Here is a 14545-nt window from a genome sequence, read left to right on the forward strand (position 1 = left end):
AAACATGCTTGACAGATATTTCGCGACCGAAAATCGTCGCGAGAGTTAAACTTGCTCAATTCGGTTTAGTGCCGCGGCGACAATAGCAGGCTTTGACAGGTACCTATTTTGATATTTTTTCCTGCTTTATCAAAAATTAACTGGTTTGCATGGAATTTGAGTAAAAATAATAAAAAAATGGAATGTTTCAAATAACCGTGCAATGCCAGAGTTAAATTCCAAAGGCGCCCCTCGTATTCAGCACCTGTTTGTTGACAGCTCTGTCATCACACCCCTGTGGCACCGTCCCTTCCGTGTACCGGTTCGCGCTTGCGGTTCCTTCAAAAGTGTCACCGGACTGAACCGCTTCGCTTCGGAACATCATTAGCAAAAAAGCTGAAGGTGCGCGAGATTTCTGCGAGGGTACCGCGCCGCTAGATTCCGTCGAAATCCGGATTTCGCCTCCCCGAGTGTGTGCGTGTGTGTACTTCAGCTCTGCCAGTAGAGGCACCCCCCACGTCTTTCTATTTCGGAACCTGTGCTTCGAGTTGCGTGCGAACGTGTTTTTTTCCTGCCGCTGCAAAATCCAGTGAAGAACACACCGAAAAGATGCCTTCCAGCGATCCGTTGCCGCCAAAGGAGAGCGCCCTGTTTCGGAAGATCTTGGTAAGTGACGGTGCTGGCTCGCACAGAACCGCGGAAGTGCGACGATGACTGTTGTCGAGGACCAGAGGCCGTTCTCGGAGGAGGGGGGTCTTCTTTTCGTTCTTGGATGTTTTCTTCTTTCTGCGGGTGGAAGTTTTTTTTTCTTCCTCTGGCTGCTTTTAGCCATGGCAGTGTTGTCAGAACGAAGATTGAATCCATTTCTGAATATTGGCCAAATTATGTGTTGATTCATGCCTAGAAATGCTAAAAGTTTGTTAAACTATTTAATCCTATTAAAAATTCAAAGAATTTCATTTTTCGAAAATGTCGAAAGTTAAACCATTTGCTACCCGATTTGATTCCCACCAAATTTCCGGAGTTTGTTTTTTTTTTTTTTTTTTTGAAATGGTCCAATAAACCAAATTTTTAGTTTTTGCTTTTTGGGTGTTTTCGAAACCGCCTTGAGTCAGGGGTGTAAAAAACAGGGTGGCCACTCAAGTTGGGAAATCGGGAAAGTCGGGAAAAAGTCGTGAATTCGCCAAAATCGGGAAAAAGTCGGGAATTTATGATTTTTTGTCAAAAATTTCACTATGCATTTCAATATATTTGAGTATGGAATAGCTGTTTAAGACCTTCAAAATCTTAATATTTTTCATGAATCATATGATCTCTATTAATTTTTGTTTATCAAACAAGAGGTTAAGTTAATGAAAAACTAATAAAAAAATAGAGCCTAATGGCCAGCTTAGAGTCATGATTCTATTTAATTTTGTCACAAAGATTTAATATTTGATAACAGATTCCAACTTGAGTTTGGCAATGGTTTTTTTTGGTAAATATTTTTTATTCTTTAACTAAATTCATTAAGTAATTATAAATATGTTTTTCAAGTGTTGCCTTTAAACTTTTTTTTTGAGACTATGGGTAAATTACTTATTATACATAAAGCTTGATTTTCAGTTTTCGGAAAACTTAAATATCGAATAAAATCCAAAATTGAAAAACATTTTTTACGTTTTGAAAACATAAAGAAAATTTTGAAATTGCAAAAAAAAATCCAAAAAGTTTAGAGTTATTGCAAAACTGTTAAATTTTTTTGTCTATTCAAACATTTTGCTCAAAATAAGTGGTAAAACATAAAAATTGAAAAAAAAAACAGTTAAATACTGACCACTAGATAAATGAACTTTGATTAAAAAACGTTACTTAATCCACCTTTAGGTGGTTGGTGCCTTCCTCATATTCATAAAGTCAATACATTCAGTAAAAATAGCAACATTCCCCCTTAACATGTTTAACAAATCAACTTTATAACTCATTTCTTTTGATATGGTTCGCAGACCATCAATATTTCTGGCTCATCGGCAAGGTCTGATAAAAAAAACCTATCCAACGATAGTTCGCATGGAAGATTCAGACAATATTTTTATCACAATATCTGAAATCAAACCTCTAAAAAGTGTATAAATAACACTTAAGTGTCAATAACTTTTGATAGGTTTGTCAGATCCTTGATGTTTTAGGCTCATTTGAAAGATCTTTCGATTATCTAACTAACGATGGGTCGCATGATAGACCCGGACATCATTTTTACTGAAATATCTGAGATCCGGCCTCCAAAAAGTGTATAAATAACACTTAAGTGCCAATAACTTTTAATAGGGTTGTCAGATCCTTGATGTTTTAGGCTCATTTGAAAGGTATTTCGATTATCTAACTAACGATGGGTCGCATGATAAGCCGGACATCATTTTTACTGAAATATCTGAGATCCGGCCTCCAAAAAGTGTATAAATAACACATAAGTGCCAATAACTTTTGATAGGATTGTCAGATCCTTGATGTTTTAGACTCATTGGAAAGGTCTTTTTAATACCTTTCTGAAAATGTATAACATGACAGGGTTTCTTACAAAAACCACCCTTTTTACAATCTTCCAATCTTCTTTTGAAGTACTTTACTAAACTTCATAATTTTCAATAGGGACTTATGGGACCCCAAGACGAATCGAATGAGATCAAAACGGTCCAAATCGGTTAAGCCAGTGCTGAGATAATCGAGTGCATATTTTTTGGTGCACAGACCCACATCCCTACACACACACACACACACAGACATTTGCTCAGAATTTGATTCTGAGTCGATAGGTATACGTGAAGGTGGGTCTACGAGGTCAAATTAAGAAGTTCATTTTTCGAGTGATTTTATAGCCTTTCCTCAGTAAGGTGAGGAAGGCAAAAAACAATATCAAAAATTACAAAATTAAATAGGGAACTTGGCAAATTTTTTTTTTTTATAAATTCCTTAACATTTTTCTAAATCCTTTGAATGAATAATATCAGCAATTATGTTTTAATCATTCTTCGGTTTAAAATGATGATGAAGATTAAAAAAAAAATAAGAACGAAATTTTAAGTTCAGTTACCTTTGACTTTTTGTCATTTCCAGATGAAACGAAGTATCAAAAACTATACTTTTACCAATTTAAAAAATAACATGGAAGTTATAAGTATTGTTGAACTTTCGATAATTTTTTCAAAGACTAATTGTTTGTGTTTCTACTCTGAATCATAATAATTAAATTCCATCTTTGATTTTTTTTTTTCAATTGTTGTTTAGTTTCTGTATTTACAAAAAATGCCTATATTTGGATTATTTTTAAATTCATTCAATTTGTTTTCGGTGGTTAATATTGACTTTTCTTATAGAAAGTTTATTGTTTGAAATCATTCTTTAGATAAGAAATGCGTATTTTTTTAGCATTCTGGAAAAGTCTGGAAAAAAGTCGGGAATTTGAAAATGGGATTTGAGTGGTCACTCTGAAAAAAACAACCAAAAAGCAAAAACTGAAAATTTTGGACCTTTAAAAAAAACTCCAGATTTGCTCTCGAGTTTGCTCCCGAGTCTCCCACCGCGCGTATCAAAGCAGGTATCAAATTTGATCTCAAGTAATTGTAATTGTAATTGATTGTTTATTTGTGACGAGAGCCTGTTAGTTTACAACTTTTTATCAGGTTAAGGAGGTAACTTTAAGATAGAAAACGGAGATAAATAAACCAACCAAATGGTTCCAAATAAAGCTAAAAATCCAAGTTAGATGCGGAAGGCTTAAACTAGTTGTTTAACACAGCTTTTAAACGAAAATAGGGTTGTTTTTGTCTTTGCCTCGATCGGCAATCCGTTTCAGCAAGTGGCTCCGTACACCAGTACACTTTTCCCACTGGAAGTAGTGTGTCTGGTCCAGTTGAAGCAGCAGATCCTTAGGCGTTGATTTAACGGCAAATCCACTCCCAGGATGTTGTCGCGAACAGCCGCTGTTGTGTCTCGTCGTCGGTGTATGACTCAAAAATTTAAAAATGGAAACTTCGAAAATTTGAAAATTTTAAAATTTAATAAGGTCGTTGCAAATATTTTTCAAAGTTTACGTCGCCCTCTCCCTTCATAATTGGTCTGAAAAATCAGAAGGGAAAAAAATTCCAAAAAACTTCAAAATGTCCATGAAAATTTAAGAGCGAGTCCACGAGCAAAGCATACCCATCTCGCATCGACCTCACCAATCTGCCTGAAATTTTCAGGGGTTGTTTGTACATATAAAACTAGCATCTGGCCAAAATATGAGCACTCTAGGTCAACGGGAAGTGGGACAAATCGGGACACAAAGTTTGAAAGTAAAAAACGTAAAAATTTTTAAAAAAGCTATAACTTAGGCAAAATTCAATTTAATTTCAAAATTCAAAATGCATCTGAAAGGGCTTAAAAAATGCAACAAAATGCAGGATAGAGCATCCCAATCGGTTAATTCTAAAGGGAGTTATTGGCATTTTAGTGAAAAAATAGCATAATTTTCAAACTCAAATAAAAAAGTGTTCCATCCAGATATCAATTCGGATCGACCTGCAGCTTGTAGGGGACATCTGGGACTACCATCTGAGACTGAGACCGCTTTGGGTAAGGCAGTTTAACATATCAAATCACTAGCGTGCCCAGCTCTTTGAGGAAGGTGGGGCAATAATATGGACGTTTTGAAAAATACGTCATTTGTGGACACCCCCTGACCAAATTTAGAACAAATTTCTGAGGATGGTGGGGCAGTTGCCCCATGTTGCCCCACCCTGTGCACGCTAGTGTATCAAATAGACACTTTTACTTTTAGTGATTTTTTTGGTAGTAAATTTTGGCTTGGAGGACCCCTTAGTTCCCATTTTCTGGTGATAATTTTATCATAATCGTGTTCCTGAGGCAATTTCACATTAGAAACATGCATAAAAATGTTTGTTTTCATCCATTTTAACCCTTTAAAAAATGAAAGTTAAAAAAAAACTTTGATTCACATTTATTGAAAATCAAGTTCGTTTCCAAGGATACTAGATGACACCAAAAAAAAAGCAGTTTCTTATTTTTTTTTTTTTTTTTTATCTTTAATTTTTTAAGGGGTTAAAATGGAGAAAAGACTCGTGGCCTTTGTCGTGTCCGGTTCGTTCCTTTTCGCGTCTTCAAAGAGAGTGATTTTATTAGTGTTTTTCGTGCGATTTGGTTTGCTGGTCAAGTTTACTCCGTTCGGCTTCCTCCGGACAGTATTGTGGTGGCAGTGTTTGTCCGATTTCCGGCCATGGAGTCTATGAAATCTTCCGTTTTGTGGCAAATCGTTCCGGCATTTTTGCAATTCGATGGCATCTTTTCTGCGTTACGGGCGTTTGTGTGTGTTAGTGCGCTGCAGTGAACTGGGCCGAATCGGAAAGAGAGAGCTGAGAAAAAGATTGACTGCTCCAGTGCTCCTTGCTCTTTGAGTTCATTTCACGGCTGTCAGTGTATTGATGTGTGTCAGTGGCATGAATGAATGCAGGCGCACAAGCGGATGTTGTGGGGAGGGCGAATGTAGCGCGGTACCTCATCGCTTCACGCTGACTGACGGGAAAATCCGCGCTTTCAAACACACACTGGTGGGGAGATGCGTTGCTGACAGCATGAGAGAAATGCGGCTGACCAGCGATGGTGTGAGGTGCTGGACGACGCCACCCTGTCATTCGAAGGGGAGGAGCGGCAGCGACCGAATCGAGAGACTGCATACCAAGCCGTAACCCGGGTGAGAGCGTTCTGTTTTGTGTTGTATGTTTTGCAACTCTCCTTGAGTGGTTCTGGTGAGAGATGACAGGTGTGTGCTGTGTTTGTGTGTGTGAGTAATGTGGCAAGAGATGTTAGCCGTTTTCTTTTTTTACACTGAAGAAATTTGTCGGTTTTAATTTCGATTTGCGTTCACGAATCGGGGTGCGTTTTTTCGGTAAAATTTAGAAGTTACTGCCGCAAAAAGTTTTTAATCGTTGCGAGTGGGAATAAGGTGGCATCTTGCTTTCGGTTTGTGTGGCCTTCCGGTGGCATTATGTTGAGTGGGTCGCTGCGGCACAACCGGCCCGGAAGTGCTCACTTTGGTGCAAAGACGACTCGTTCCAGTCTCCTGCTGTTTTTGGAGAACCGAGAAAACGGAGCTTCATGGAATGTGCTGGTGCCCCGACGGGAGTCCGGCGTTTGAGAAATGCTGGCCATGAAGAGGAGAAAGTGGTCAGGATATCAGCGGCAGCCGTCAAATTTCTTGAATCCGGTGAGTCCGTTCTTTGTTGGATGTTTGTGTATGATTTTGTATGCCAGAAGTGTGCGTGAGTTGTGTTTCGAGAGGGATTAGGAGTGTTTGTACTCATAGAGTTATCTACGTGCGCATGTATCGCGTGTACATACACGAAAAAGATTGAAGTTAAATTTTGTACCCTGCAGCATAACAAATGGCGTGCTAGTGTGCGTGAGATCGGGCTTAGATAACTCTATTTGGCGATAACTCTGCATCGGTGTTGGTGACTTCTTCAGTAGAGAGTGGACACATACGGGAGTAGAAAACGCGCTTTTTCGGCGGACAAGTAGTGTGGCGGGTGATCGGTTCGCGCGTTCCTTTTGTGTGAGTCAGTGTGCTTGAGTGTTTGATTGTGTGTGAGATGGAGAGGTTGGGAGAGGGAGAGTGGGTGCGGGATTTTGAGTGTATGCTTGCAGGGCAAGTGTGAGAGTAAGGAAATCATTTGGTGATTTCGTACCATGTTGCGTGTTAACTTGATTTTTTTAAGTATGTGTGGGAGATATAGGCCTTTTCTTAGTGAATCCTATTTTTTATGTTCTTGGTATTTTTTTGTTTTGTTTTATTTATTTCTACCTTTAAAAATTGACGACGTTGTGTTCGGGCCGTCGCAAACTATTAACGGTTTAAATTGTTTCTACACTTTGGCAATTACTTTAAATCAATTCGATTTTATTTTTGAACAATCAAGTGAGTTCAATGATCATTAGTGCAGTACCTATGAGGACGCACAGTCCTGTTTTTTTGTGTTATTTTTGTCTCTTTTGTGTCGCTGTTTGTGTGCATGGGGTGATTGGTCTTCTTTTTCTTTTTCTTTCTAATTATTTTTTTTAGTTCTCGCGTTCGTTGGCCGATGAGTTTTTTTTTTTTTTTTTGTTCTCTTTATATAGTTTTCGATAAAAACGATCCGAGTTCGCTAGGTTTATCGCGTTACAACATTATTTTGATTCATCAAGAACGTCGTGTGGTACGCGAGTCTTTTTTGTGTTGAAAAGACCTTCCCATAGCTCCGTAGCTCGGAGGGCTCGACGCCGGTTGTTTGTGTGTTAAGACCTCTCCAAAGCATCGTAGCTCGAGAGGCAACGAAAATCAATATCTTATCTAGCTAACAGAAAGAAGATCGGAAGGCACTTGATGGTTGAGTTCATTGCGTCTATTCCGTAACAAATTCATGAACTAAATGATTATATAATTAAAATCAGACTACGCTATCATTGCAGCATTGCGTTTAACACCTCATTTTATAAATAAATATTATTTGGTTTTATCTTTCCACAGCCGGCTGTCTAAGATTAAACCATTTCATTAAAAATTTAACAACATTTAAACGGGAAATGTCTCATCCGCAGCATCCGATTGTTTGCCTTGAGAATAAAATATAATACCTTTCAACAAAACTATGATTTTGGGTCGCATCATCATCTTCTATGATGAATCCTGACCAAACACCCTATCCTACTAACAAGTTTTCAGGTTCCTGGCGCTCGTGGGGTGTAAGCACAGAGTAAATCAGCTGCCCTAGTAGCAACCTGCGCTAACTAACATTCCCGTCCCTTAAAAAATCGAGATCTACAAACTGACATGGCGGGCGCCGTTGGTGGCCAATGACTGTTACCTATTCGCAACTGATCTTGTTTTGGAAATCATGGTGTTTTATCTTTTCAGCGCATTCATACATGCTGTTGATAAGGGAAATACCACTTGATAGTCGAAGCCTATGATCAATAGTGCTGAAAGGATATTACGGTTCTGTTCAGCAACGGAGAAGGACAACCATGGGTGGTCTCTCATGCTCATGCTCATGCTCATGCAATTTTTTAAGGGGTTAAAATGGATGATAATATACATTTTTATGTATGTTTCTATTGTGAAATTGCCTCAGAAACACGAATATGATAAAATTATCACCATAAAATGGGATCTAAGGGGTCCCCCGAGCAAAAATTTACAACCAAAAAAATCACTAAAAGTAAAAGTGTCTATTTAATATGTTAAACTGCCTTACCCAAAGCGGTCTCAGTCTCAGATGGTAGTTCCAGATGTCCCCTACAAGCTGCAGGTCGATCCGAGTTGATATCTGGATGGAACACTTTTTTATTTGAGTTTAAAAATTATGCTATTTTTTCACTAAAATGCCAATAACTCCCTTTAGAATTAACCAATTGGGATGCTCTACCCTGCATTTTGTTGCATTTTTGAAGCCCTTTAAGACGCATTTTGAATTTTGAAATTAAATTGAATTTTGCCTAAGTTATAGCCTTTTTGAGATTTTTTACGTTTTTGAATCTTCAAACTTTGTGTCCCGATTTGCCCCACTTTCAGTTGACCTAGAGTGCTCATATTTTGGCCAGATGCTAGTTTTATATGTACAAACAACCCCTGAAAATTTCAGGCAGATTGGTGAGGTCCAAACGACGTCCCATACAAAAGGGTATGCCCTGTTCGTGGACTCGCTCTTAAGTCTAATCAACTGAAAACAATCTAAAATGCATTTTTCTGCATTGATAATCATATTAGGCATGTTTGGGCTTGTTGAAAAATATTTTGAATTTTTATGAAATTCCAATGTACAGCACCGCAAAAAATATTTATGTTTCGCAAAAAATAAAATTTTCGTCAATACTCAGATATTTTGGAAACTAATGATGGCAAAACAACTGGACAGTTGTATAATGCATTTTAAAACACTTTTTTTTCATGAAAATGTTGAAACCAGGGCTCGTAATTTAAATGTTTATACTTTTTTATATTACGAATTTTGCAGCCACTCTTCATTTTTGTTTTTCCAATGGGGGAGCGGCCGTGGCTGACTGGTAACGGTGTTCGCTTTGTATGCGAATGGTCCTGGGTTCGATTCCCATCTGCTCCAAACGAGAAAGTATAGAAAATATAAATCTTGAAACTCTGAACATGAACGAAAAATCAAAGTCGCTCGAGTCGGGGTTCGATCCCCCGTACTTTGGCTTGGTAAGCAAAAATGCCTAACTACTAGGCCAAAAATGCTAACCCGATTGGTGCAAACGTTCTTCAGGGCGGGGCTTGTCGATAAAGCTCGCCTCGCGCTCGGCTAGCCAGCGTAGAAATGGGTCACCGAAGCTCGGCAGAGCTAACAACTTCCAAATGCCTATGCGAGTTATTTGCATGTATATAATGTAGATCTAAAAATACATGGAAACAACTCAATTTGTAAGAAGCGGCCGCGTGGTCCCGTTTGGTTGGTTGCACACACACACACACACACACACACACACACACACACTTCATTTTTGTTTTTCCTTGGTTTTTACATTTCCTGCTATAGAACGATACCATTTTCATTTGAATAATAGAAAATCCGTAGAGTTATAATCAGGGAAATTACATTATTTAATGCATACTTATTTTTACAAAACGTATACCAAATGTTGCGGGACCGTGGTGTAGGGGTAAGCGTGGTTGTCCATCACCCAATCGGATTGGGTTCGATTTCGAACTGTCCCGGTTGCAATTTTTCGAAACGAGCTTTGTCTGATCACGCCTTCTGTCGGACGGGGAAGTAAATGTTGACTCCGGTCTAACCTAGATGGTTAGGTTGCCCGAAATGCTTGCTCGTTTTTCCTCCTGCCGAAATTCACGAAAACGCTTTTTTCGGGATGGAAGAACGGTGTTTGTTTTTGCGCGAAAAAGACCGCCTCCTTCCAGGATGTTCCTCACCGGATGTCAACCGAAGAGGTATCATTTCACCCTTGGCGTGCATGAAAAAAAAAACAAAAAAAAGTCAATGCGGATAGAGAGCAAATTGGAATATGCAAATATGACAATCTGATCAGCCCACCAGAGTCTTTTGATCCTCACTAGGGTGACGATGATCGGTTCCTCAAGCAAAGTTTGCACTCGTTCTGAGCTGCAAGTACTCCATCTAAGGGCTCGTTCGTTCGCTTGCCGCAGCGCCTAGGTCTCATTAGTGTGGTCCAAATCGGGGCTCCCTCGGGCCCTGAAATCACCTTGAAAAATTACCATTTCCGCGCGGAAGGCTTAATTCGAACTACGAAGCGGAATCGATTATCCTGCCGAAGTCTCCCGACAATTTATTTTGATTTGGGGTCGGTGTATTGACAGGTTTCACTAATTCCTACTTTCTACGCCTTCCAGAAATGCTACGAGATGAAGCAGTACAAAAATGGGCTCAAGCTGGCCAAGCAGATCCTGACCAATCCGAAGTTTACCGAGCACGGTGAAACGCTCGCGATGAAGGGCCTCACGCTGAACTGTCTCGGTCGCAAGGAGGAAGCGTACGACTACGTGCGCCGCGGGCTGCGCAACGATCTCAAGTCGCACGTGTGCTGGCACGTGTACGGTCTGCTGCAGCGGTCGGACAAGAAGTACGAGGAGGCGATCAAGTGCTACCGCAATGCGCTCAAGTGGGAAAAGGACAACATCCAGATTCTGCGCGATTTGTCGCTGCTGCAGATTCAGATGCGGGACTTGGAGGGTTATCGGGAAACGCGCCACCAGCTGTTCAAGTTGCGTCCGTCGCAGCACGCCTCGTGGATTGGGTTTGCCATGAGTTACCACCTGCTGGGAGATTACGACACGGCTAATAATATCCTGGAGACGTTCCGGGCGTCCCAAACGGTGGAGACGTACGACTACAAGCACAGCGAGTTGCTGCTTTATCAGATCCAGGTGATCCAGGAGTCGGGCAATTACGAGAAGGCGTTGCAACATTTGAAAAAGTATCAGCTGCAAATTTTGGACACGCTCGCCGTGAAGGAGACCATGGGTGATCTGTGCCTTAAGCTGAACCGCCACGACGAGGCCCGTGTCGTGTACGGCGAGCTGCTCAAGCGTAATCCGGAGAACATTGCGTACTACGAGCAGTATCTGAAGGCGCTTAAGGTAGGCGGCCAGGAGGAAACAATCGAGGCGTACCAGAAGCTCCAGGCGGAACACCAGCAATCATTCTGTGCCAAGCGACTGCCGTTGGACGTGGCCCAGGGCGACACGTTCCGTACACTGGTCGACGAGCATCTGCGGCGTAACCTGCGGAAAGGCGTACCGCCACTGTTTGTGAATCTGCGCTCGCTGTACCGTGACGAGCAGAAGGTTCGCGTCATCACCGAACTCGTCGAAGGATATCACCAGAATCTGACCAGCAGCGGATACTTTGCGGCCGAGGACAAGGAGCAGAATCTGCCCAAGGAGCCGGCTTCGGCACTGCTGTGGACGCTGTTCTACCTGGCTCAGCACTACGATCACCTGCGCGAGTCGGAAAAGGCGCTGGACTTTATCAACGCGGCCATCGACCACACGCCGACCCTGATCGAGCTGTTTGTGACCAAGGGTCGCGTGTACAAGCACGCCGGCGATGTTCTCGAGGCGGTCAAGTGGATGGACGAGGCGCAGAGCTTGGACACGGCCGATCGCTACATCAACTCCAAGTGCGCCAAGTACATGCTACGTGCCAACCAGATCAAGGAAGCGGAGGACATTTGCGGCAAGTTTACCCGCGAGGGCGTCTCCGCGATGGAAAATCTCAACGAAATGCAGTGCATGTGGTTCCAGACGGAGTGCGCACTGTCCTACCAGCGGATGGAGAAGTGGGGCGAGGCTCTGAAAAAGTGCCACGAGGTAGATCGGCACTTTTCCGAAATCATCGAGGACCAGTTCGACTTCCACACGTACTGCATGCGCAAGATGACGCTGCGCTCGTACGTGGGACTGCTCCGGCTGGAGGACGTGCTGCGGCGGCATCCGTTCTACTACCGGGCGGCCAAGTGCGCAATTGAGGTGAGATTTTTTGGGGTAGTTTGATGAGTTGATTGTTGAAATTTGTTTTTTTTTTTTGCAGGTCTACGTTCGGTTATTTGACAAACCTCTGCCAGCTGAATCGGCCGAAGAGGAGCTCGATACTGGTAAGATACTGAACCGTTGATTGTCGGTGAAAAGTGTTGACCTTTAAATCTTTGCAGAAAACCTGCCCCCGGCGGAGCTGAAAAAGCTGCGCAACAAGCAACGCAAGGCCGCCAAGAAGAAGGCCGAGCAAGAGAACGCCCAAGCCGCGCAGGCGAACCAGAAAAAGGAAAACAAGCAACGCAACGCCAACCAGGACGGTGACCCAGAGACGCCCCAGCTGGACGAGCTGATACCGGACAAGCTGGCCCGGCCGGAAGATCCGCTGGAGAAGGCCATCGAGTTCCTGCGACCGCTGCAGCTGCTCGGAAAGGACCGCATCGAGACACACCTGATGGCGTTCGAGATCTACTCGCGCCGGGGCAAGCTGCTGCTGATGCTGCAATCACTAAAGCGAGCCCGCGCCATCGATGCCAACAATCCCACCCTGCACAACTGCATCATCCGGTTCTACAAGGCGCTGGAGGCGCGGATCGCGTCCAAAGAAATCGACGAAAGCGTCAAGCTGGTGATTGACCGCGAGCGGCCCAAGCTGTTCCGCGGTGCCAACTCGGCGGCCGAACTCAACGAGAGCTTCCTGGCAGCGAACCGGGCCAGCAACGACGCACTGTACGAAGTCGCCAAGATCATGTACCAGCTGGACGAGAAGCGACGCGATGAAGCGGTCAAACTGCTCACTTCGGTTGAGCTGAAGAACGCCACGTTGGAGGTAAGACGATTGAACACCTGTTTAAAACAACCAAGCCTTAACTATGAATTCTCCCCCAGATTACGACCAAAATGTTCCTGTTGCTCAAGTCTGGCTTCTTCGCCGGCTCCCCGGCCGAGCAGCTGGACAAGTTCAAGGCGGCCTGCCAGAAGCGGTTCCCGCTGGCTGTCGTTTTTGCCGATGTTATCCCAACCGTTGCCACCACCCTCACCACCGCCCAGTCCGCGACGTCCGCGGGTCCCGTGACGACCAGCGTCACCGGTACCACGATGAGCCCGGCGGAACAGCAACCGACGACAAAGACGACGACGACGACGGCACAGAAACAAAAAAACGGAAGCGAAATTAAAGCCAACTAACTCTTAACCCGCGTGCGCTCTGTTGAGAACTAACGGTGATGATGATGATGATGATGATGAACAACAACCCAACAACAGCAACCATGATCGAATAGGCGAGTTTCGTTTGTTTTTTAGTTGAAACGCAACGGAACACGGTAAAAAAATTTGTAAGGTACCGGCTTCCACCCCCACACCAACACACACACAGCTTTTTAGGTTCCACTTGCGAGTAGTATTCTAGCAGACAGAAAAATGATCAAGCAAACAAGTCAGGAGGAAGCGGCGCTCCCCAAACGGAAATAAACCTGTACTATAAAGAGAGTCAGCGACAGTCGACACTGCTCGCGGTGTTTTCGTTCAAGTGTGTGCGTGCGTGCGTTTGTATGTGTATGTGAGTGTGTGGCTGCATGTGCGATCTAGCCTCACATACAAAAAACTTCGTCAACTAATTTCAAAAAGAGTAACACAACACACGAACTATGTTAGAAGAAAACTTTACACCTCAAAGGTACACAGAGCCATGAACATTTTGTAATATATCAGTAATAAAGCATGCAGTGTGTGCTTTCAAACCTAAAAAAAAAATCCAACCCCATTTTCAAATTGGTGACCCCATCCCCCCATCTTACAGACAGAACATGCAAGCTCCACCCCGCAGCAACATTTCTAATCAATCAGTACAGTGAAATAGATCGATATCGTGGATAAAATGACACACACACAAACAATTACTCAACTCTTTGATAGTTACTCATTGAAGAAAAAAAAAGCAAGCGATTAGCGGATTGTGGAATCGAGACAAATTTATAGTTTTTTTTCTCCCCCCAAAACAACTAAAGTTAAGAACAATAACTAACGTTTACAGGCGTGTGTGAAGTAAACCAGAAATAGAGGAGCTTGAAGAAAGTGGAACGGTTTTAATTTTCTTGTCCGAACGTTTCATGGTCTGCCGTTTTTCAAGGGAACCTCAGCAAGCTTTGCCAGAATTGGCATTCATAAGCTGAACGACATGCGACATCTAGTGTTGAGTAACAGAACAGAGCGAAGGATGTCGATTGAAATTTTTGCCCTTTGAGGTTATGTATGCGATTTCTGTTTTGTTAAATTCCAGCGTTCAAAACAACTTTTGAGCAAAAATTTGAGCTGATACTTTGTTAACTTTTAATGTTCTATCATTTTGAACAATATAATTTTTTTTCAAAATAATTTTTTTTCAGAATCTATTTATTGCATTTATTTATAGAGGGCAAAAAGTTTACACTCGTACTACTTGAATTTTTTTCTCAAAAGTTGTTCTAAGAGCTGTGAATTCAATTTTAAGTTTGCATTCCTATAAAACCGAACAGCGAAAATTTGAATAGT

At 42.3% G+C, this 14545-nt stretch overlaps 1 protein-coding gene across 1 annotated transcript; it reads left to right on the forward strand.

Moving 5' to 3' along the window:
* Positions 1 to 316: 316 nt before the first annotated feature.
* LOC6034931 (N-alpha-acetyltransferase 15, NatA auxiliary subunit) lies at positions 317 to 14092 on the forward strand. The gene is made up of 5 exons (XM_038257546.1): positions 317 to 645; positions 10373 to 12010; positions 12072 to 12135; positions 12193 to 12842; positions 12902 to 14092. The coding sequence occupies exons 1-5, from the start codon at positions 589 to 591 to the stop codon at positions 13199 to 13201; spliced, it is 2709 nt and encodes a 902-aa protein (XP_038113474.1). The 5' UTR covers positions 317 to 588; the 3' UTR covers positions 13202 to 14092.
* The last annotated feature ends 453 nt before the right edge of the window (positions 14093 to 14545 follow it).

This window comes from Culex quinquefasciatus, chromosome 1 (genome assembly GCF_015732765.1).
Source record: "Culex quinquefasciatus strain JHB chromosome 1, VPISU_Cqui_1.0_pri_paternal, whole genome shotgun sequence".
Lineage (NCBI taxonomy): Eukaryota > Metazoa > Arthropoda > Insecta > Diptera > Culicidae > Culex > Culex quinquefasciatus.